Source organism: Rhinopithecus bieti, unplaced genomic scaffold (genome assembly GCF_001698545.2).
Source record: "Rhinopithecus bieti isolate Rb0 unplaced genomic scaffold, ASM169854v2 scaffold_1673, whole genome shotgun sequence".
Classification (NCBI taxonomy): domain Eukaryota; kingdom Metazoa; phylum Chordata; class Mammalia; order Primates; family Cercopithecidae; genus Rhinopithecus; species Rhinopithecus bieti.
Window position 1 is genome coordinate 9,158,223 of NW_016804690.1, and position 21,690 is coordinate 9,179,912.

A 21,690-nucleotide genomic window follows, 5' to 3' on the forward strand; every position below is an offset into this window, starting at 1 on the left:
ATATATATATATATATATAATTTGTTTATGTTCTCTCTCTCTCTCTTTAAAGGGATTCTCATCCCCAAAATTCCTGTGGAGTACAATGTCTTACTCAATGATGGAAGTGTAACACCTCTGGCCTTCTCCGTTGGTCATCACCAATCCACCCTTCTGGAAAATTTGGCTCCATTCACACAGTATGAGATAAGGATACAAGCATGTCAAAATGGTGAAAGTCTTTCAGACATTTGCCCTGGGTGTTTATGAAAAAGTATTTCACTAAAAAATTTCATTAAAAAGGAATAGATTCTCAGTCCAAATACAAAGACTAACTTTTCATTTCTTATTTGTAGTGGACTGTTTACCCAGAAAAATCACAGTCTGGCATCGAGTGAAGCATTATGCATTTCTGCACATTAAATCATGAATATTTAAATATATTAAAATGGTGGTTTGCAAAGTCTTGTTTTATAAGGCCCTTTGAAAGAAAAACACCTAGCTCATATAAAGGAGTCTCTGGTAATATAAAACACAAATGAGTATTCCAAAAATTTCACAGAAAATATATTTACCTTGGCTTTATTTAAATTTTATCCGGGAGGAGGAAGTGAGAAGTTATTTAAAAGTTGAATTATACCCAAATGAATCGTGCATATTTTATAGTGCTTCCTTGAACCCTACTTCATGTATACAAACTATCACCTTGTGTTTCATGGTTTAGGCTGTGGTCAGTGAAATTTTCATGTATCTGTGTTGTGTTAAGGAAAAGCCTCCCGCAATTCCTTTATCTCTCCAAATGGATAAATAGCTAAACATAAACTGAGATTTAGGATGGGAGAACAGGGAATCAAGAGAGGCATACATTATTTTATTTATCTCTTTTAAAGTAAGTATAAACATTAACAGATATGGATATATTATATATATTATATATGTGTATATCATATGTAACATGATATATGTGATGTCATCATACGTGTTATATAACATATAATACTCATTTGCTAAATAAAGTATGTAACTCACCTTAATACACAAAACATTTTGCTTCACCTTAAAGAAATTTATCAGACTTGATGTGCAGTTAAAACTCCTGTATTGAATGTCCTTAGGAATTTCTCTTTTCACACAGTGCTAGTTCTCATGGCGTTGGTTAGAATTATGAATCTGCAATTTTGCTATGCTGAACTCATCAGAAATTGCTAGTCGGTTTGTCCACTTTTCTCTAAAAAATAGACCATGGCATTTTTGTTTGAGGGATATTGCTTTCTCTGATCTGTCTTCACCTGATAAACATGAAAATAATTTTAAATTAATGTTTTATTGATTTAAGTGCAAGTCAACATCTGCATCTCCGTGTCCCTGAAACTATGCAATGGAGGTACAATATCCTTCAAATAAATTGTTTGATTCTTGTGTGTTTGAATAATGTCCATAAGTTTAAAATATTGGCAAAATAAAACATTATTAAAAGCATACAAGATGTGTAGGCCACACAAACACTTGTGAAATTCAAGTGCATTATCACTTTCTGGTTAGAATGACTACAATAAATAGAGAAACTTGAGCTCAGACAAGAATATGCCTTATTGTTTATGTCTATGTAAATATGTGGCTAATTAATGGGTTTTCCAGAAATGGTTTTCTATTTAAATGTTCACATCCCATAATCTGAAACACATGTACAAGTATATATGCAAAAGCACAGGTGAAAATAATTTTCATGATATCAGTTCCCTTCTATATGAATATGTAGCTCTTTTCCTTGCTTGAAAAATTACTGAAGAACCTCAATTTATTTTCAAGGAAGTTGTGGAGTTAGCAGTAGGATGTTTGTCAAAACATCTGAAGCAGCCCCAATGGATCTTAATTCTCCTGTTCTTAAGGCACTGGGATCAGCTTGCATACAGATTAAATGGATGCCGCCTGAAAAACCAAATGGAATCATCATCAACTACTTTGTTTACAGGTAAGATTGGCTGTTACTATTACTTTTAGTTATTTAAGAATGTGTAATGCTCCAACACGGCAGAGTCAAGTGCGTTTTGTATTTCCATAAGAGTATGAATGGGAATTCATGTTTTGTTTTTGTGGGTTTTTTGTTTGTTTGGTTTGTTTGTAGCACCTAACAGTGGGGACTAAGACTGGTGCTCAAACTTTTACAAATTAACCAAGGAAAAAAGTCATAACTACCATATAACATTTTGGATAGAGATCTGTTTGATAACTGAGACCTTATAGCCCACATAGACTTATGTTTAGTGATGGGACAGAACAGCCCTCTAAAGCAGGGGTTCCTAACCCCCAGGCCACAGAGTCCGTGGCCCATTAGGAACCAGGCCACACAGCAGGTGAGTGACCGGTGAGCAAGCATTACCACCTGAGCTTCACCTCCTGTCAGATTAGTGGTGGTATTAGTTTCTCATAGAAGTTCAAACCCTATTGTGAACTGCGCATGTGGAGGATCTAGGTTGTGCCTTCCTTGTCAGAATCTAATGCCTGATGATCTGAGGTGGAATAATTTCATCTTGAAACTATACCCTCTAACTGCACCGCACCAGTGTGTGGAAAAATTGTCTTCCACAAAACCAGTCCCTGGTGCCAAAAAGGTTGGGGACCACTGCTTGACCAAGAAAACATAGTCTTTCCAGAGAGGAAACCAGATACAAGACAAGAATTCTAATATTTCTCATTACTTATTATGTAGAGATTAAAAAGGTTTTTCTCCTCCTCCAAAGATGGTGCTTTTCATAAGCAGAAAAGGAGATCTCCTCTCCAGTTTTCTTCTATCTTAATAAGCCTCCACTCCACTGGTTAGACGGTGTTATAGCAGCTTGTTCCATCATGTGCAGAATTTATTGAGTGTACCTACCTAAAATAAAGAAAAGAGGGAATAGGGAAGAGAGGAAGAGAAAGATTGAGGAAAGAGAGAGAGACAAAGAGAGATTGAGAGAGAGAGAAAAAATAGTGGAAGAGAGAGGTAGACCATGAACATTTTGGTTTGAAGGATATTTTGCTCTAGTCTTCACCTGATCAACATGAACATTGCTTTAAATTAATGTATTATTTAAATAAATAATGAATGAGAAGGAGAAGGAGCAGGCAAAGGAGGAGCATGAGGGAGAGATGTAGGTAGGGTGAGAAGAAGAGAAAAAATAGAGAAAGTGAGAGGGAGGTGAGTAGAAAGTACAATGCAAAGAGCCAAGGGGGCAAATAACCTGTCAACTGATGGCTTGCTACTTAAGACGGAAAACACAATCATTGGTAGGCATACAGGATTTGCAGATTGAAAAACCCAATCCCATTCTGAAAGCAATGTATTTCCTTTGAGTGTACAAAGCAGAACACCTTTCTTCTCAGACCCTCATACCCTGCACCTCTTCAACATCCTTTGTTAGTGTCTCCAGCAGCCTCAGGCCTTCCCTTGTTTGGTCCTCTGCCCTGGAAACTTAGTGAAACTTACTTAGGCTCCTCTTATAACTGTAGATATTGAAATCCTTTGATTCAGATCAGTCTTCAGTGATGAGCTAAGGGCTTATAGAAAAAATTACAAAAGGAGAAAATATTATTGCGTTTCTGGTTATGTAAATGACATTACCAAAAATGAGCAAGCCAAATTTCTTCTCAGCAAACATTAATCTGAAGAATAATATTTCTGATTCAAATACACATGAACACGTAAAAATGGCTAATGTGAATTTACATTTTACACTAAGCACATTAGTGCAGGCTCTAAAATGCCCACCCTCTTGAAATAGTTTTCTTTCATCTACTTAATGATAATTGCATGAGAAAAGCACATCAAATTCCTATTCAGAATAAACGGAAATAAAGTATCTGTTATAGACCAGGATGTGGCTTCACTCTGTTAGTTTTGTAAATAAAGCTCGTGATTACAGTGACTATTCCATGGCAGCTATAGAGAGGGAAAACAGGAAATATAATGCAGAAAGCCCGCTTCAATGAAAAATACTGTAAATTGAATTTGACAGCATTTGATGGCATCTGATTATTCTAGTCACAGCCAAACAATGATATAAAGAGTAATATGAAACAGAATGTGTTACTGCCTAGCAGACTCAAAAGCAATAAACCTTCCTCCAATGTGACACAATCACTTCACAATCATAATTGTAGCCTGTTTGATACCTCTGAGTACAGCAGAAGGGCACTGACTGACATAGATACATTTTGTTTTTTATTTAAAGTGAAATGAAAATGGCGCACTGGGGCTCCAGATACAATCGTTATATTCACCTACATAGGCATGAATCACTTGGCAGTTATTTCAGCTGAAGTTTAAATGTGCTTAGACAACAACAATATCAAATTTTTCTTAGATAGCTGCAAAAAAAAAAAAATCAGAAATTTGTAAGGACAGAAATAGAATGGAGACACATCGTTCTTTTTCATTCTGAGACTACACAGAGCCCTTTATATAGTTATAGCCACCAGCCTGCAGTATTTCTGAGGAGGTTATGGCATGTAATTTCAGCTTCATCATTGGCCTTCTCTTTCTTCTATCAGCACCAAAGGAAGTACATTTAGCTCAAACCAAAGATGGGGTTTGGCCTATGCAGATATTTTTATTAACTTGCAGGAAGTCCACTTGTAAATCTCATTTGAAAATGTTTGCCACTCTTTTCTCACCAAGCCCCTGAATCATTTTCTCTTCTGTAACTGTCCTTTATTGTTTAAATATTTCCTCTGGATATTATCCTATTAAAAATATCTGACCTAATAAAGACAGAAGATGTTTATGACTTCAAAACAAAACAAAATAACCTCAATATTATCCTATTAAAAGTGTCTGCCCTAATAAAGATAGAAGATGTCTATAATTTCAAAAACAAAACAAAGTAACCTAGTAAGAACAAGCTGTTAATATGATTCCCTCTGCTTAGTTTATCTGTTAATTTAAGCTATTTTGTTGACTATATACAAGTCACAACAAAAGATTTGCCACAAAAAATTTTGTAAAGAATAGAGACAAACATTTACATTAGTGTTTTGCAATCTGTTTGTTGACCACATGTAGACAAGACTATCTTGGACATCTGCTTCCTCCTCTCAATGAGTTTGGCTTGTATAATAGTGATTCTTCAGTATTCCCCCTTTATTTTATATCTGTAATCTTGCAAGTGGCAAAAATCTCATCACTTCTATCTACAAAATCCATCAAACACATTAAATTGAGACTTTACAAAACATGTAATAAAATAATCTCCTCCCATTAGGAGCTTTAATTTTAACAGAAACCAAATTTCGTGGGGTTTATTATTCTCATGAGCTTTCTCTTTAAATAAATAAAAAGATTTGATCAATGTACATTGAAGGACAAAACTATATACAAACACCCTGTAAACACTATGCAAATAGAAACAAATGATGGCACTTCCTTCTGAGTGTTTAGTAGTATTTTAAAGGATAAAATCTGAAATAGTTTTGAAGACTGTTTGATATGAAAAGGTTTTCAAAGTAGGAAAATGAAAACATTTATAAAATGGATAATTAAGCTGATTGAGTTAACTAAGAAAAGATGAGCATTGAATCAAAGGCAAAGGAATTTTGATGTAATTCAATTTGTATTGGGTAGAAAGATGGATATAGATATGAATATTTATATAGATAGATACAGATAGACAGAAGACAGACATCCATCTGTCCATACATGTACATATCTACTGAGAGAGACACAAAGATCTATGAGACCTAAGCCCTTTCATCAATGATCTTCACTACAGTGGGAGATAGAAGACAAGCTAAATAAACAAATGAAAGCATAAAATATATATTGGAAAAAAAATAAATATTTACCAGAAAATTTAGAGAAGAATTCTCTGTCTAGAATATTCATGGAACACTTCATCAAGTTCATGCTATTGAGACTAGGCCTTATAAAATAAAGATTTAATGACTATTTAAATTGTAAGAAAATACATTTGTTGGAAAAAATGTTTTAACGGTAGAGAAGATTACCAAGGTTATTATTCATTCTTATGATTTACTCATGGCATACATAATTTTCACTAATAGAAGTAACATGATTAATTTTAATATATTAACATTAATGTTTTCTATTTGTATTTTCTTCTTCATAAAAAGATTTATATTGTCCATATTGTTCTGCACACATACACACCTAATTTCTTTTAATGACTCATCAATATTCTGTTATATGGATGTGTATCATATATTATTTAGCCAGTACCCTGGTGATGGCAAGATAGGTGATTTTCAAGTTTTTGTTACCACAGCAATTCTCTAATAAATATTCTTACAGTAAGTATACAGAGAATTATTCTTAGTACTAGAAGTACTGGGTCAACTTTTTGTGCATTTAAAATTGTTGAGTATTCCTAAGTTGTCTTCCAAATGTTTTATGTAAGACTTTCTAATTCTGAAAACTTTTAATACAGAGTCAATCTTCCAAATCTGTCAGCTCAATATTTTAACTGGTACATTTTTGTCGTTTTAATTCAAGTTTTGATCATTATAGTAAGATTGTTCATTTACTTAAAATATTTATCTTCTATTTGGGAGGGGTGTGTATAATATATTATAAATTCTTAGACTAATTTTCTACTGGATTATTTCTTATTGTCTATATTCTTTCCACATTAAAGAAAGTCTCCCTTTAGTGATCATATTAAAAATAACACATTAATTATTTCTTCCAGCACTTTTATGGCTCTACTCCTTATTTCTAAATATAGAATTAATATTGTTATAGGAAATTAGATAAGAATTCATTTTCTTATAAAATGCTAACTAGTTCATCAACATTATTTCATAATCCACTGATTTGAAATGTCACTCATACAAAATTCCCATGTGCATCGGGTTCATTTTGGGACTTTTATTCTGTTTCACTTGTGGTAAATAGGGATTTTAACAAGCAGGGCCTGATGGTGAAGACATCATAAGTGAATAAAATAAATAGAACTGGCCGGGCGCGGTGGCTCAAGCCTGTAATTTTGGGAGGCCGAGGCGGGTGGATCACGAGGTCAGGAGATCGAGACCCTCCTGGCTAACACGGTGAAACCCCGTCTCTACTAAAAATACAAAAAACTAGCCGGGCGCGGTGGCGGGCGCCTGTAGTCCCAGCTGCTCGGGAGGCTGAGATGGGAGAATGGCGTAAACCCGGGAGGCGGAGCTTGCAGTGAGCCAAGATCGCGCCACTGCACTCCAGCCTGGGCGACACAGCGAGACTCCGTCTCAAAAAATAAATAAATAAATAAAAAATAAAAAATAATAATAATAAATAAATAGAACAAGAAAAATTTCCAACAAGTAAGCATAGGATTCAAGGAATGGTCAGTTTGACTGGAGTCATTGCTATTAGTAGGGGACATTTAGAAGATCAGCTTAATGATAGATTTTGGATCTAAGGAGTTCAGATTTTTTATTCAGAGGCAATGTGAGCTGCTAAAGGTTTAGGGGGTAAATAGAGAAGCGATGTAATATAGTGGAAAGAATGTGGCATTTGTAATCAGAAAATATGACTTTCAGGGCCTGGCTCTAACACTTACTAGTTATGTGACCTTAGGTAAATCACTGTGTTCCCTAATTTTCCATTTTTATGTGAAGAGAAGATAGTGAATATAAAAAATAATCAACCTCTTGGAATTCTGTAAGAATTAAAGGAAATAATATGTGTGAAATTACTGTTAAATGTGAAGCATGATAAAAATAGAAAGTTATCCTAGATATGTTGTCCAAAGCCATGCTTTAGAAAGATAAATCTATCTGGCAGTTGTAGTTGTACATTTAAAGTCAAGGAAAGAGGTTCATGGTTATAAAAGTAGCGGCTTGCATAACAGCATGCCTGGTAGGATTCTGCTTTCCTTTAAATATACAGTATATTTTTTACATGTATATGTATATAAAAAATGTCTGGAATATTAAACACCAAAATAGTTCTGGCAGTGCTTATCTCCAAATATTAGGCTATCAATGATTCTTTTAAATACGTCTTCTTTTGTTCATCTGTGTTTTCTTATTAATTTTTATAATCAGTATATCATATGGTCTACTAAAGACAAAATGATAAATTTTGTGAGCCCAGATGCAAATCTATCATCACTCTCTTTCCAATTTTCCTATTTCCTTCTTCATGTGAACATCACCATCACTTTCTGTAATAATCAAAGTCTGATCAAGAAAGAGGAACCACACTACTTACTTTAACAGAAGGAATTTAATATAAATAATTAGTAAGAAGTTATAAATTTTTTAACTAGGTAGCTAAAAGCATAAAAAGAGAACTCTAAGATATCATGGAGGTAACCACTACAGGAAACAATTAACACCTTTAGAAATGAGGGAACAAAAGGGGAGTTGTTAGAATTATTAAAATGTAAATACATAGAGGAGGTTGCCTATGAACCTGGGACTCAGACAGTTGAGGAGGGGCACCTGCCACTGGTGCAGTTGTCTGGAGGAGGAAGTGTGAAATTAAGTTGGTTTTCCAACCTAATTGCATAATGGAAAAATTGCATACTGCAATCACCTGCTCCCAAGGTACTTCTTTACTGCAACACAAAAACAGCCTAATATAGAAAATTGATACCAGAAGTAGGGTGTTGCTATAAAGATACCTGAAAATGTGGAAGTGACTTTGGAGCTGGGTAAAGGGCAGGGGTTGAAAGAATTGGGAGGGCTCAGAAGAAGACAGGGAGGTGAGGAAAAATTTGGAACTACTTGGAGACTGATTAAATAGTTCTCACCAAAATGCTGATAGAAATATGGACAGTGAAGACCCAGCTAATGAGGTTTGAGATGCAAATAATTAAGAACTAGAGTAAAGGTCACCCTTGTTATGCCCTAGCAAAGAACTAGGCTCCATTATATCCATGCCCCAGGGATTTGTGAAAGTGAGAACTTGAGAGTAATAACCTAGGGTACTGGTGGAAGATATTTCTAAACAACAAAGCAGCATTCAAGACTTTGTCTGGCTGTTTCTAACAGCCTAAAATCAGATAGGGAGCAAAGGAATGATTCAAAGGTGGAACTTTTATGTAAAAGGGAAACAGAGAGCAAAAGTTCACAAAAGTTGCAGCCTGGCCCTGTGGTGGAGACAGAATCCAAGCAGACTGTGGAGTGACCACTTTCAAGAGAGACTAGCATAACTATAAGGTAGCCAAGTGTTAATATCCAAGATAACAGGGAAAAGGCCTAGAAGGCATTTCAGAGATCTTACAGGCAGCCCCTCTCAACATAGGCCCAGAGGCCTAGGAGGAAAGAATGGTTTTGAGGGCCAGGCCCAGAGCCCTGCTGCCCTGTGTAGGTTTGGGAACTGTTCCCAAACCTGACTACTGTTGCTGCAGCTGCAGCTCAAAGGGCCTCAGATACATTGCAGGTAGGTGCTGTGTAGTGTTAAGTTAGCAGATGCACAGAATGCAGGCATGAAGGAGACCTTGGCAACTTCCCCCTAGATTTCAGAGGATATATGAGAAAGCCTGGGTGCCCAGGCAGAAGCCTGCCATAGGGGTGAAGCCCTTACAGAGAAACTCTACTAGGGTAGTACAGAGGGCAAGCGTGGTGTTGGAGCCACCACACAGAGTCTCCATCAGGGCACTGTCTGATGGAGCTGTTGGAAGGGGGCCATTTCTCTCTAGGTCCCAGAAACCATGGACAGCTTGAATCCTGAAAAAAGCCATAGGCATTCAACTCCAATGTGTGAGATCAGCCACAGGGGCTGCATTCTGCAAAACCACAGGGGTGAAGCTACCCAAAGCCTTAGGAGCCTAGTGCTTGCAGCAGTGTGTCCTGGAGTGGGACATGGAGTTAACGGAGATTATTTTGGAGCTTTAAGTTTTAATGTCTTCATACCAGGTCTTAGACTTGTTTCAGCCAATTTCTCCCTTTTGCAATGAGAATGTTTACCCAATACCTGTGCCCACATTGTATCTTGGAAGTAAATAACTTGCTGTGATTTTACAGGCTTATAGGTGAAAGGAGATGAGTCTCCAGATGAGATTTTGGACTTGGTACTTGAGACTTTGGACTTTTGAGTTAATGCTGTAATCAGTTAAAACTTTGGGGAACTATTGGGAAGACATGATTTCATTTTGAAATGTGAGAAAGAGATGAGATTTGGGAGGCTAGTGGTGGAATAATACAGTTTGTATGTTTTTCCTCTCTAAATCTCATGTTAAAAACAGATTCCCAATGTCGCAGATGGGGCCTAGTGGGAGGTGATTGCATAATAGGGTCAGATCCCTTATGAATGGTTTAGCACCATGCCCTTGGTGATAAGTGAGTTCTTGCTCAGTTTGTCCATGGGAGATCTGGTTGTTTAAATGTCTAGGACTTACCCCCCTCCCACCCACCTCTTTCTTGCTCCTGCTCTCTGCACCTGATGCACTTGCTCTTTCTTCACCTTCCATCATGATTGTAAGCTTCCCGAGTCTCATAAGCAGATGCTAGCATCATGCTTTCTGTACACCCTGCAGAACTGTGAGCCAGTTAAATCCCTATTCTTTAAAAAGTAGCCTACCTCAAGAATTTTTGTAGCAATGCAAAAGTAGCCTGATACAAATTAGAAAAAAAGAGATAGCAGATAGAAGGATATGATAACTCTTATTGGAGAGAAAAGCAAGGAAAAGACTTTCTAGAAAAAGTGATATGGGGCTAGAATTTTAAAAGGTGTTGTAGTTAGCTTACAGAAAAAAGGAGAGGCTGGGTGCGGTGGCTCATGCCTGTAATCCCAGAACTTTGGGAGGCCGAGGCGGGCAGATCACAAGGTCAGGAGATTGAGACCATCCTGGTTAACACGGTGAAACCCCATCTCTACTGAAAAGTACAAATATTTAGCCAGGTGTAGTGGCGGGCACCTGTAGTCCCAGCTACTCAGGAGGCTGAGACAGGCAAATGGCATGAACCCCAGTGGGAGAGCTTGCAATGAGCCAAGATTGTGCCACTGCACTCCAGCCTGGGTGACAGAGCAAGAATCTGTCTCAAAAAAAAAAAAAAAAAAAAAAGGAGAATAAGCAAGAAGATGGGGAGGGGTATTGCCAGAGAATTAGCAGATACCAAAGCCATGGAACCATGAAATACAATGGAATATAAGAAACTATAGTCAAGCATTTGATGATGACTGAAGTATAACATGGGACTAGAAATTTCAGAAAGGTAAATTCTTTTGAGAATCAGCAGATTAAGGATAAGCATAGGCCATTTTACATGGTAAATCTCTAAAGAATTTTTAAAAGGACTAAGTCTTAAAATTTTTGAAAGGTTTGTGATGTCTCTTCCCTCAGCAACAGAATGTCTACTCACACCAAAACTTGATGATTCAACATTCACAAAGCATTTTGTAAATCACCTGTGTTTCCATTTGTCCTCTCAGCAATCTAGTTCAGAGTCTGCCTTTATTCTTATATAAACTGTTGCTATGACCTCCTTGTTCAATGCCAGATGCCCATCATCTCCAAGATAACTTCATTCAGATCATGCATTACATTTTACCCAATGATTTTTATGTTTTAATTTTTATAAGAATTTTCAGAGGTTTGTTGTACACTATGAGGTTGTTAACTCCACTTTGCAAAATGAAATAGAAAGTAGAGGACACAGACAGGCATGTTCACCCAAGGTCATTGAACTTAGTGGCAGAGCCAGGACCTCCAACCTATCTCCTCTGACTACAGATGTTTCTAATTATCTATTTAAATTCAGAATATTTTTAATATTCTTCATGGAATGGGGCTGGCAGTTTCATAACCTTAAAATTGTTGTGGTGCATTGGGTTCTAGGATTTTGTTTCAATTGCTTTTGAAAATAAGCAGTGACAATTGCTGGAGGAATTGGAGCTCCAGAAGGAATAAGGAGCTCCTAAAAACATTGTACATTGAGACCACAGAAGTGTGAATGCCTTTAAAAATATATGGTTCCTAGTTTTATACTTATTTTGTTTTCCTCTTAGTGTTAGGCAACATTACACTAACTCTAGTTGGAAAAATACATTCCTGAAGTATCTTCCAAATGAGCTTGAGCAAAGAATAACCGTTTGGCTATTCAGAGAGAACTGAAAATGTGATTTCTCTAAACACAGGCTACTCAGGAGGAAACACTTCCAGTTAAATGAACAGGTGATGCCTAAATCTTAAATAGATTAGGAATAATTGTGGTCTACTCACCACTTCTGCTCAAAATGTATTCAGACATAAAAAGATTCTGTTTTTTAGCAGTGCAAATGGGACATTTACCTCTCCACGATATTAATTTTTCAAGAATTCAATAGTGATAAGAAATACTTAACCAGGCTGCACCTTTAAATTATTTTGGTGGATAAACTTGAGACCAACAAAATACTCAATCTTTTAAATAGTATATACATATTTAAAAACCAAATTTTAGGCACATTTTTTAAGAATGTCAGCTTTACAGAAACCATGACTACATCTCAATTTGGGAATTCATGAGAGCTTAATAAAAATTAATTGAATTGTCATGGAAAGGCTGAAGCTAGACAAAATAGAAAATGTTACTTCCCCATAGACCGTCATAGGTTTGTTTGCTGTATTGTGATCCTAGCAAACACCTTTTTAAAAATCACTGAGAGGAGTCCTTCGCTATGAGCCCTGCAGTTCTCATTAGAATGGATCTCCCCCAATGACACACCTGGTATCTGATATCTGCAGCAAGTACAAAGGCCAAACCCTGCAAACCTTCACTGAGTGCAGAATCTGGTCCACGCATGGTAGCGAGCGATAATGAGGTGGGCTGCCAAACCATAATTGCAGGTCACTGAGAGGTGTCTATGAAGCCTCTATAGCTTCCAGCAGGATGCTTGTCATTGTTCATACTTAGGTCATCATGATTTATCAACTTGAGGATCATCAGATTCCCAAAGCCAAAGATTTTACATATTCTGAGTTTTTGTGAGAGGTACTGTCATTTACTTTGTCTTAATAACCCTTTACATTTTGATGGAGCTGGTTAATCTGATACGGCAGCATGTGAATTTTTCAGCTTCTGAAGAGTGTGTTAATTAAATACTCTTAACAGCCTGGAAAATATTGATGCATTCATCACTCTCTTCTCAACTAGAGAGAGAGCTGAAAGAGGAGGGTCAATGTCTTGGTTACATTCTCCCCCAACCTAGAATACTGCCTTGATAGGAAATAAGAACTGATGGAAAAGAGGCAAAGATGCAGAGAAGTCATGGGATTACATAACTTTTAGCCTTTCACTTGAAAAAAAGTATTGAACACTTACTGGGCTCAGATGTTGGGAACACAGAGATCACAATTCCTCCAGAACTTCGCTTTCTATCAAACCTGCATCATGATTTTACCTCTGGATGAGGAAATAACTGTTCCAAATGAAGTATCAGATATATAGGGCCATCTCAACAACTGACCATTCCATTTCTCTTACTTCTATATGTAATGCTCTATATATTTAGTACCAAAAGAGTATGCATGTGGCCCTAGTTTTGTATCAACAAAATCTAAAGATTAGCCTAAACAATCCCCTTCTCAGACAGTTGAAATAATTTTGGGATCATACTCTGCATTTTACCAGGTTTTAGGGGAGACATTTAAAAGGAATGTGACTTTTGTCCTTTAAAGATCTCTAAAGCAGGCCAGACATGGTGGCTCATGCCTGTAATCCCAGCACTTTGGAAAGCCAAGTTCAGAGGCTTGCTTGAGGAAGACCAGCCTGGGCAACATGGCAAGACCTCATCTCCACAAAAAAATTTCAAAAGTTAGCCAGGCCTAGTAGCACACATCTATAGTCCTGGCTACTCAGGAGACTGAGGCAGGAGGATCTCTTAAGCCCAGGAGTTTGAGGCTGCAGTTACATCAATGCACTCCAGCCTGAGTGACAGAGTGAGACCCAGTCTCAAAATAAATAAATAAATACATTAAATAAATAAATAAATAAATAAATAAATAAATAAAACAAAAAACTCTAAAACCAATTCCTATTATATTACTTATCATGTTATTTTCATTAATTTGCACATAGCTCCAGCTCCTCTACTCAGCTACCTATTCCTTTAGGTAAGGGGTGTGTTAATCTTTTTGTCCTTGTTTCTAATACAATGACGGGCATATACAAGTGCTTAATAAAGTTGTTGATGTATAACAACAATAAATGTAGAAAAACAGTGGTCTTGATGTATAAGAAACGATTGTCCATACTTTGAGAGGTTATGGTTTAAATAATGAAGAGAAAATTCAAATGAAGAGAAAGTAAATGGCATCAAAGAAGTGAATTTAAAATACTTTTTAAACATCCTGGGAACAAATGCAAAAGAGCACTGTGCTGCATGAGGGAAAATAGGAATTCTGGGCTTCCCTTCATAGTTCTTCATCTTCCAGTATGCAAGCCTGGGCTTTTTCACACAGTAATTTTATGGTCCTAAGAGCCACAAAACGATCATCCTCAATGTGCAAACACTTTTGAAGTCTCTGCAACCATCATATTTGCTACTGTCCCATTAGCCAAAAAAGTCTTATAGCCAAGCCCAGAGTGAGTTGAGGAGCATACTCACTAAATGCGTGGATACAGGGAAACAAACACATTGGGACCCCAGCTGCAATCCATTTACCACAGAAGGGTAAGGATTCCCAATAATATCAGCCTCTGCTAATTCTATATCCTGTGGTTCCAGGTGTGTAAAAAATAAAACCTCGATATAACTGCATGCATACATGCACACACACACACACACACACAGATCTAGAAAATACATAAAAATGCATTAATAATGCTTAATATATGCTTCTGTATTTTAAAAAACATTTAAATTTTTTTTGTATTGCATATGTTTTTTGTTATTCAGCAAAAACATCTGGAAGGTAATAAAATGTGATTATGGATGAGGTTTCACCTTTTGTGCTTTTTATATTTCTTCTGTATTTTCCATGTTTTCTATAAAGCATATGCACTCTTTTATAATCAGTCAAATGTGTGTGTGTGTGTGTGTGTGTGTGTGTGTGTGTGTGTGTGTGTGTGAACTACACTTTAAAAATCATAGGAGCTAGGCCACTGGAGTACTTCTCCATCTGGTTTTTCTTTATTATGACACCAGGAAGAAACAGCTGAAAAGTTGAGTTGATAACAAATTCTAAACAAATTTTTTTTACTCCATCTACAAACTTTGTTTTGAAGTGTGCAGCTGTCACTGGTTGCCTGCTTGGTTTCCTTTCAGACGCCCTGCTGGCATTGAAGAGGAGTCTCTTTTATTTATCTGGTCAGAAGGAGCCCTTGAATTTACGGATGAAGGAGACACCCTGAGACCTTTCACGCTCTATGAATATCAGGTCAGAGCCTGTAACTCCAAGGGTTCCGTGGAGAGTCTGTGGTCATTAACACGAACTCTGGAAGCCCCACCTCAAGATTTTCCAGCTCCTTGGGCTCAAGTCACCAGTGCTCATTCAGTTCTGTTGAATTGGACAAAGCCGGAATCTCCCAATGGCATTATCTCCCATTACTGTGTGGTCTACCAGGAGAAACCCAACGATCCAACATTTAACAGCCCTACCGTGCATGCTTTCACAGTGATGGTAAGACCTTTGAAAAAATAACAGACATGCGGATTATCTGGTTAATATGTTGAAATTAATTTTCTTATCCAACTTCTCATTTTTCTTCACTTAGGGCTTAAATATATGAACATCTTTCACATGTGAAAAGTTGTAATGTAGTCATGGGGATAAGATACTGAACTGAGTATGAGGAGTTTTGGGGACCAGTTTGTAGACCACAACTAATTTTGATTACCTGAAAACCAATAAATACATTTTATTTATTCATAAAATTGCCTGATTTCCATTTTCCATATTTACTAAATGAGAATTTTTTTTTTTTTTTTTTGAGACAGGCTTTCATTCTGCCACCCAGACTGGAGTGCAGTGGCATGGTCTCAGCTCACTGCAGCCTCCGCCTCCTGGGTTCAAGCAATTCTCCTGCCTCAGCCTCCTGAGTAGCTGGGATTACAGGTGCCCACCACTGCCCAACTAATTTTTGTATTTTTAGTAGCGAGGGGGTTTCACCATGTTGGCCAGGCCAGTCTTGAACTCCTGACCTCAAGTGATCTGCCTGCCTCAGCCTCCCAAAGTTCTGGGATTACAGGCATGAGCCACCACACCTGGCCTAAATGGGAATAATTTAGTTTCTTGATTTCCATTTTCCATATATACTAAATGGGAATAATGTAATGCTTTCCTCCATACCTCATAGAAATCAGGTTCAGATGAAATTACATAGAATTATATATACACATATATGTAGTATGTGTATATATGTATGTGTATGTATGTGTGTATGTATATATGTGTGTTTGTATATATACATATATATATTTAAACATACACACACACACACACATAAAAATTGCATGCACTAGAGCTTACTAATGATTTTTTTCAGGGATGGCCTCCTCTGGCCCATAAAACAACTTAACTCAGTTCACCTGATCAGCTAGTAGCTCCTGAGTGCTTTCTTTATGTACAGCATAGCCTCATGGTCTATGGGAGATACAGAAACAGGATGGTCCTTGTTGCAGGGAGTGTTTTGTTTTATATCACAGAGATTTAATTGCGCATAAGGGGAAAAGAAGAAGAAGCGGTTGAGTACAGCCTATAATGTCCACTACACTGGGACTTAGATCCCAAACTCCACTATCTACTAGCTTTAAACCACAGCACAAGAGAGAGTAACATCATATACCAAGTGTCAGGCAAGAAGTGCTCTGGGAGATCAGCTCTCAAACTGAAGATGCTTCATGGATAAGATTAAATTTTGTGGTCTTGGGAGTTAAATACAAATATGTGCCGAGACCTTATTAAATATGGAAAACCCTCAATAAGAACAAATAAGCAGACAAACTAAAGCATTCTTTAAAAAAATAAAAAGACTATGTTTCTATGCTTTAAATCCTGGAAGGCCAATTTATATGAAGGTTATCTTATGGAGTATAACATTTATCAAAATATTTAAATTACAGTGAGCAAATATATTTTCATAAAACTCCAGAAGAGCCTTTTCGAATTAATAGTTTAAAGTACAATGTTTTCCCACTGTCCTCATGTTTAATTTTCTCATATGACTAAAAAATAAGCAATATGTAAATGAAAAGATCATTGTTTTCATTTTTATCTGTTTCAGAATTAGTACTATGTTTTTATTAGTAAATTATATACTAGAGTCTTTTATATTACATCTTCTAGTTCCTATATGATAAGCACTAGAAGCAGTGTTCTTTTTTTTTTTTTTTTTTTTTTTTTTGAGACGGAGTCTTGCTCTGTCACCCAGGCTGGAGTTCAGTGACCGGATCTCAGCTCACTGCAAGCTCTGCCTCCCAGGTTTACGCCATTCTCCTGCCTCAGCCTCCCGAGTAGCTGGGACTACAGGCGCCCGCCACCACGCCCGGCTAGTTTTTTGTATTTTTTAGTAGAGACGGGGTTTCACCGTGTTAGCCAGGATGGTCTCCATCTCCTGACCTCGTGATCCGCCCATCTCGGCCTCCCAAAGTGCTGGGATTACAGACTTGAGCCACCGCGCCCGGCCTAGAAGCAGTGTTCTTAAGTGTAAAAGGTATTTTTTAGTGGATATGTGATCCAGGAGGAAGTTGGTTACTTCCCACCATATCCTTCAAACTCGTGTTCTAAACTTTCACCCTTAAAGTAAAATGTTTATGAATATACTGAAACACCCTTGTTAATAGCTTTCTGAATGAGGCACCTTAATTTAAATATGCTTTTATTGAAGGCACTGGGATTGCAGTGATTAAACCTCTGATCTTTTAAAATACAAATTTCAGGGGTATGAGTCTAATAATCATTTAGTGTCCTGAAACACTTCTGTTGGAATTCCCTTGTGGAATATCTTGTAAGTCATCCCTTCATAACCAGCTTCATTTTAAAACACAAGATTTAAAGTATATGATGAATCCATGAACTCTGTTCTTTATTTAATCTTCTAGGCTATATTTTATCACACTAAAAGCTTCTGAAAAGAGGCAAGCCTATGACCCCAAGCTTTAAGTGGCACCGGGCTCTTTGCACATGGGCCCTCCCTGACGTGGCCTTCATTTTGACAGTCCAGTACTGGTGCACTCTTCTGTTTTTCCAAAGATTTTTTTTTCTTGCAATGTCTAATAGAATAGCCAGAATAATTTTAAAACAATACTTCTGTGTCCTATTTTGAATGTGTATGTGTATATTCAAAATGGTCTCCCAAAATCAAAATCTTTGGCTCTCAGAATTCCAAGAGAAGGCTTCATTAGATTCACTAAGAAAGGTCCCACCTGATCTTTTCAAACAAACAAGGACATCTTCCACAAAGCAGTCTGGGCAAGTATTCAGATCTTCTGGCCACTGGACGACGTTTTCAGGGCATCAGGGCCACTATGATTCTTTATGATATGACACCTTTGAAAGAAGTCATCAGGAGAATGAACTAGTGTTTTTGTATTTCACTTATTCCCACAGTCCCTGTGTAGGAGATTGTGTTCAATATTTTTGTTTAAAAGATATCTAGGCTGAGCGCTGTGGCCCATGCCTGTGATCCCAGCACTTTGGGAGACTGAGGCGGGCAGATCACAAGGTCAAGAGTTCGAGAACAGCCTGGCCAACACGGTGAAATCTTGTCTGTATTAAAAACACTATTTTAGTATTTTACTTTTGGAAGGCTGAGGCAGGAGAATTGCTTGAACCCAGGAGGCTGAGGTTGCAGTGAGCCAAGATCCTGCCACAGCACTCCAGCCTGGGAAACAGAGCAAGACTTCATTTCCAAAAAGTGTAAAGGAAGTTCTATTCCTTATCCAATGCTCTATACTCCTCACCATCACAGAAGAATGTTTCTTTTATCTCAGACAAATCCTTCCTCCTATAATTTAAGTCTACCTCCCTTTGTCCAGAGCAGCATGACTTCTCCATAGTAGCACAATGGGCCTTCAGGGTCCAACAAATTATTGACAATTCCATCTGATTTGGCAAATAGTCATTGAGTACTATATTCAATATGCCAATATTTAATACCAAACTTAACTACTATGTTGTTGAAGTCTACTATGAGACTTGGCCCTTGAGCAGAGCAGAGGCTGTGAGGACAAATGAGTGATGAGTTCTGAGGCACAGGCTGTTACTGTTGGGCATTCTGGGTTTTTAAGCTTCTTGCAGATGTGTTTCTGCTGCCCATGTTTAGAAGACCCCATTTCATTTTAATTTTTGTATAAACTTAATGGGTCCCAGTGAAGTTTTGCTACCTGGATATATTGTATAGTGGTGAAATCTGGGCTTTTAGTGTAACCATCGCACAAATAACATACATCATACCCATCAAGTCATTTATCATCCCTCACCCCGCTCCCTCCCTCCCTCCCACCCTTCCAAGTCTCCAGTGTCTGTTATTCCACACCCTATGTCCACGTGTACACATTATGTAGTCCTACTTACAAGTGAGAACATGCAGTGTTTGACTTTCTGTGTCTGAGTTATTTCATGAGGATAATGGCCTATAGTTCTATCCATGTTGCTGCAAAAGACATGATTTCATTATCTTTTATGGCTAAGTAGTATTCTACAGTGTGTGTGTGTGTGTGCATGTATATATTCATATATGTAATTATATTCTATGGTATGTAAAATTATTCCTATTTAGTAAATATGGAAAATGGAAATGGAAATCAGGAGATAGATATATATCTATATATAGATATATATATGTATATCACATTCTCTTTATGCAATCATCCATTGATGAACCCTTAGGTTGATTCAATACCTTTGCTATTGTGAATAGTGCTGTAATAAACATACAAATGCAGGTATCTTTTTTAATATAATGATTTATTTTCCTCTGGGTAGATGCCCAGCAGTGAAATTGCTGGATTGAAGGGTAATTCTACTTTTAGTTCTTTGAGAAATCTCTATATTGTTGTCCATAGGGGTTGTAGAAGACTCCATTTTAAATCACTTTCCAAGTACTTTCCTAGATGTACTTACTATTTATCTAATTTCTGCAGCAGCTAAACAACTTTACTGTCTTCTTTCCTTTCTGTGCCTGCTGTAGGAAATTTTTCAAGTTTTTGTTTATTGGCCACTCTGGCTAAAATTCTTCAGGGCAAAGGAACTACAGTGCCTTCTCCATTAATGAGGCACAGAATCCGTCCCCACAATTGCAGGATTGCAATTCAGTCCACAGACTCGTAAGAGGTACTGCTAATGCAATTAGCATTAGCTAATGCATTAGTCCCTTGTTTATTAAGATCTCATGTCTGCCCAAGAGGCCACCAATAAATTGCCCATGTTGTGGTGCCATCACTAGCTTGCCCCAAGGTCCCCCCAGAGTTGTTTATAGACAGGTGGATGTTGCTGAGAGAGCCACATAAGACAGGTGCAATGGAGGCATGAATTCTGCTTGTGGTGGCAGTGGATGGAGAACTGGCAGTGGGGGCCCTCCATGGGGGTGAGAAGCGTATGTGTTGGCAGGAACAACAGCAGCGGCAGCAGCAGCAGAGGCAGCAGGAGCAGAGAAATGGAAAGAGTGTGGGTTTTAATGCATCACTAGCTGCTCTCCCAACCTCATGAAAAGTTTCACCTCCCTACTCATCTCTATGTAGGTCTTTCTAAGGAAGAAAGAGGGAGATCAAGATTCTTGGGGTCTCTTTAGACTGATACCTTCCATTATTGAAAACAGCGTTAGTTAGAAGGCCTCAAACTCCCTTCCCAATTAGCTCTGTGATGAATTGTGTGGTGTCAGGAAAGAAACTGTATTTAGCCTTGCTTGGCATGCAGGAGTTCCATGGTGGTATTTACAGGGAACACTCCTGGCAAGGTTGACGATATTGCTACCACCATTTGGGTTTGTTTGCTTTTTCTCACTGGCACCTGCCATTGTGCTGGCAGAAATAAATCTGAGAATTTGGGATTTTAAAGAAAAAGTGGTTTACCTATTATCCGTCCCCTAACTATATCCTTGCTTGTTACAGGGGGTTATAAAACGTCAAGTCCAGATCATGCATTTGCCCAGTATTCTGAAAAATAAATGGTGCTTCACTCTGTGTAGAATCAAGCATAAGGTGCTGAGAAATAAGCAAATTATATGGGTCACTAAAAATTGGCTTCCAATCTGGTAATAAAATCCAGAATTACTAACTCTAGTTTCTAGATTCTAGCTGCCAGACTTCCTTTCCCAATGTCAGGGAGGAGGTAGTCAAAATTTCCTCAAGGATTTGTTTCCTATATCTTTATCATTAAGTAGATATGTGGCAAAAATAATAGCAATAATAATAAAATAGATATTTCACGATTGCCATGTTATGAAGGGTGTGTAAGTAAATTGATAAATTTATTTTTAATCCCATTTTCATTTTGGCTTAGATAACATAAAGTATTACTGCTCTTTACATATGATCTTAAATTAGTTGCAGCTCTTTTTAATTTGATGATTCTTAGCCTTTTCTCCCCAGACACACTTATTAGACAACAAAAATACTCTGGGAGACGTAGTTTTCCAAAAGGACTCCTTTGGTGACTATCTTTCTAATGTGAATAAAATTTGGTAATAAAATAATTACCATATTTCCTGTGTCGGTTCTATAAACTGAGATTTTCACATTTTATAATAAGAAATACCTGTGTCATTCTTTTATGTAAAAGATACAAAACATGGATGAGTAAATATCACACAAAACAATGAATATTTGTTGGCATAACCCTTTTTTTTTTTTTTTTTTTTTTTTTT

The 21,690-nt window shown here is 37.3% G+C and overlaps 1 protein-coding gene across 1 annotated transcript in view; it reads left to right on the forward strand.

Annotated features, from left to right (window-relative positions):
• USH2A (usherin) overlaps positions 1-21,690 on the forward strand; it is an 821,881-nt gene that overhangs the window by 702,125 nt on the left and 98,066 nt on the right. The window contains exons 61-63 of the mRNA XM_017870028.1: positions 53-211; positions 1,789-1,951; positions 15,152-15,506. Coding sequence (XP_017725517.1) covers positions 53-211; positions 1,789-1,951; positions 15,152-15,506 — 677 coding nt within the window. The remainder of the gene's footprint in view (positions 1-52; positions 212-1,788; positions 1,952-15,151; positions 15,507-21,690) is intronic.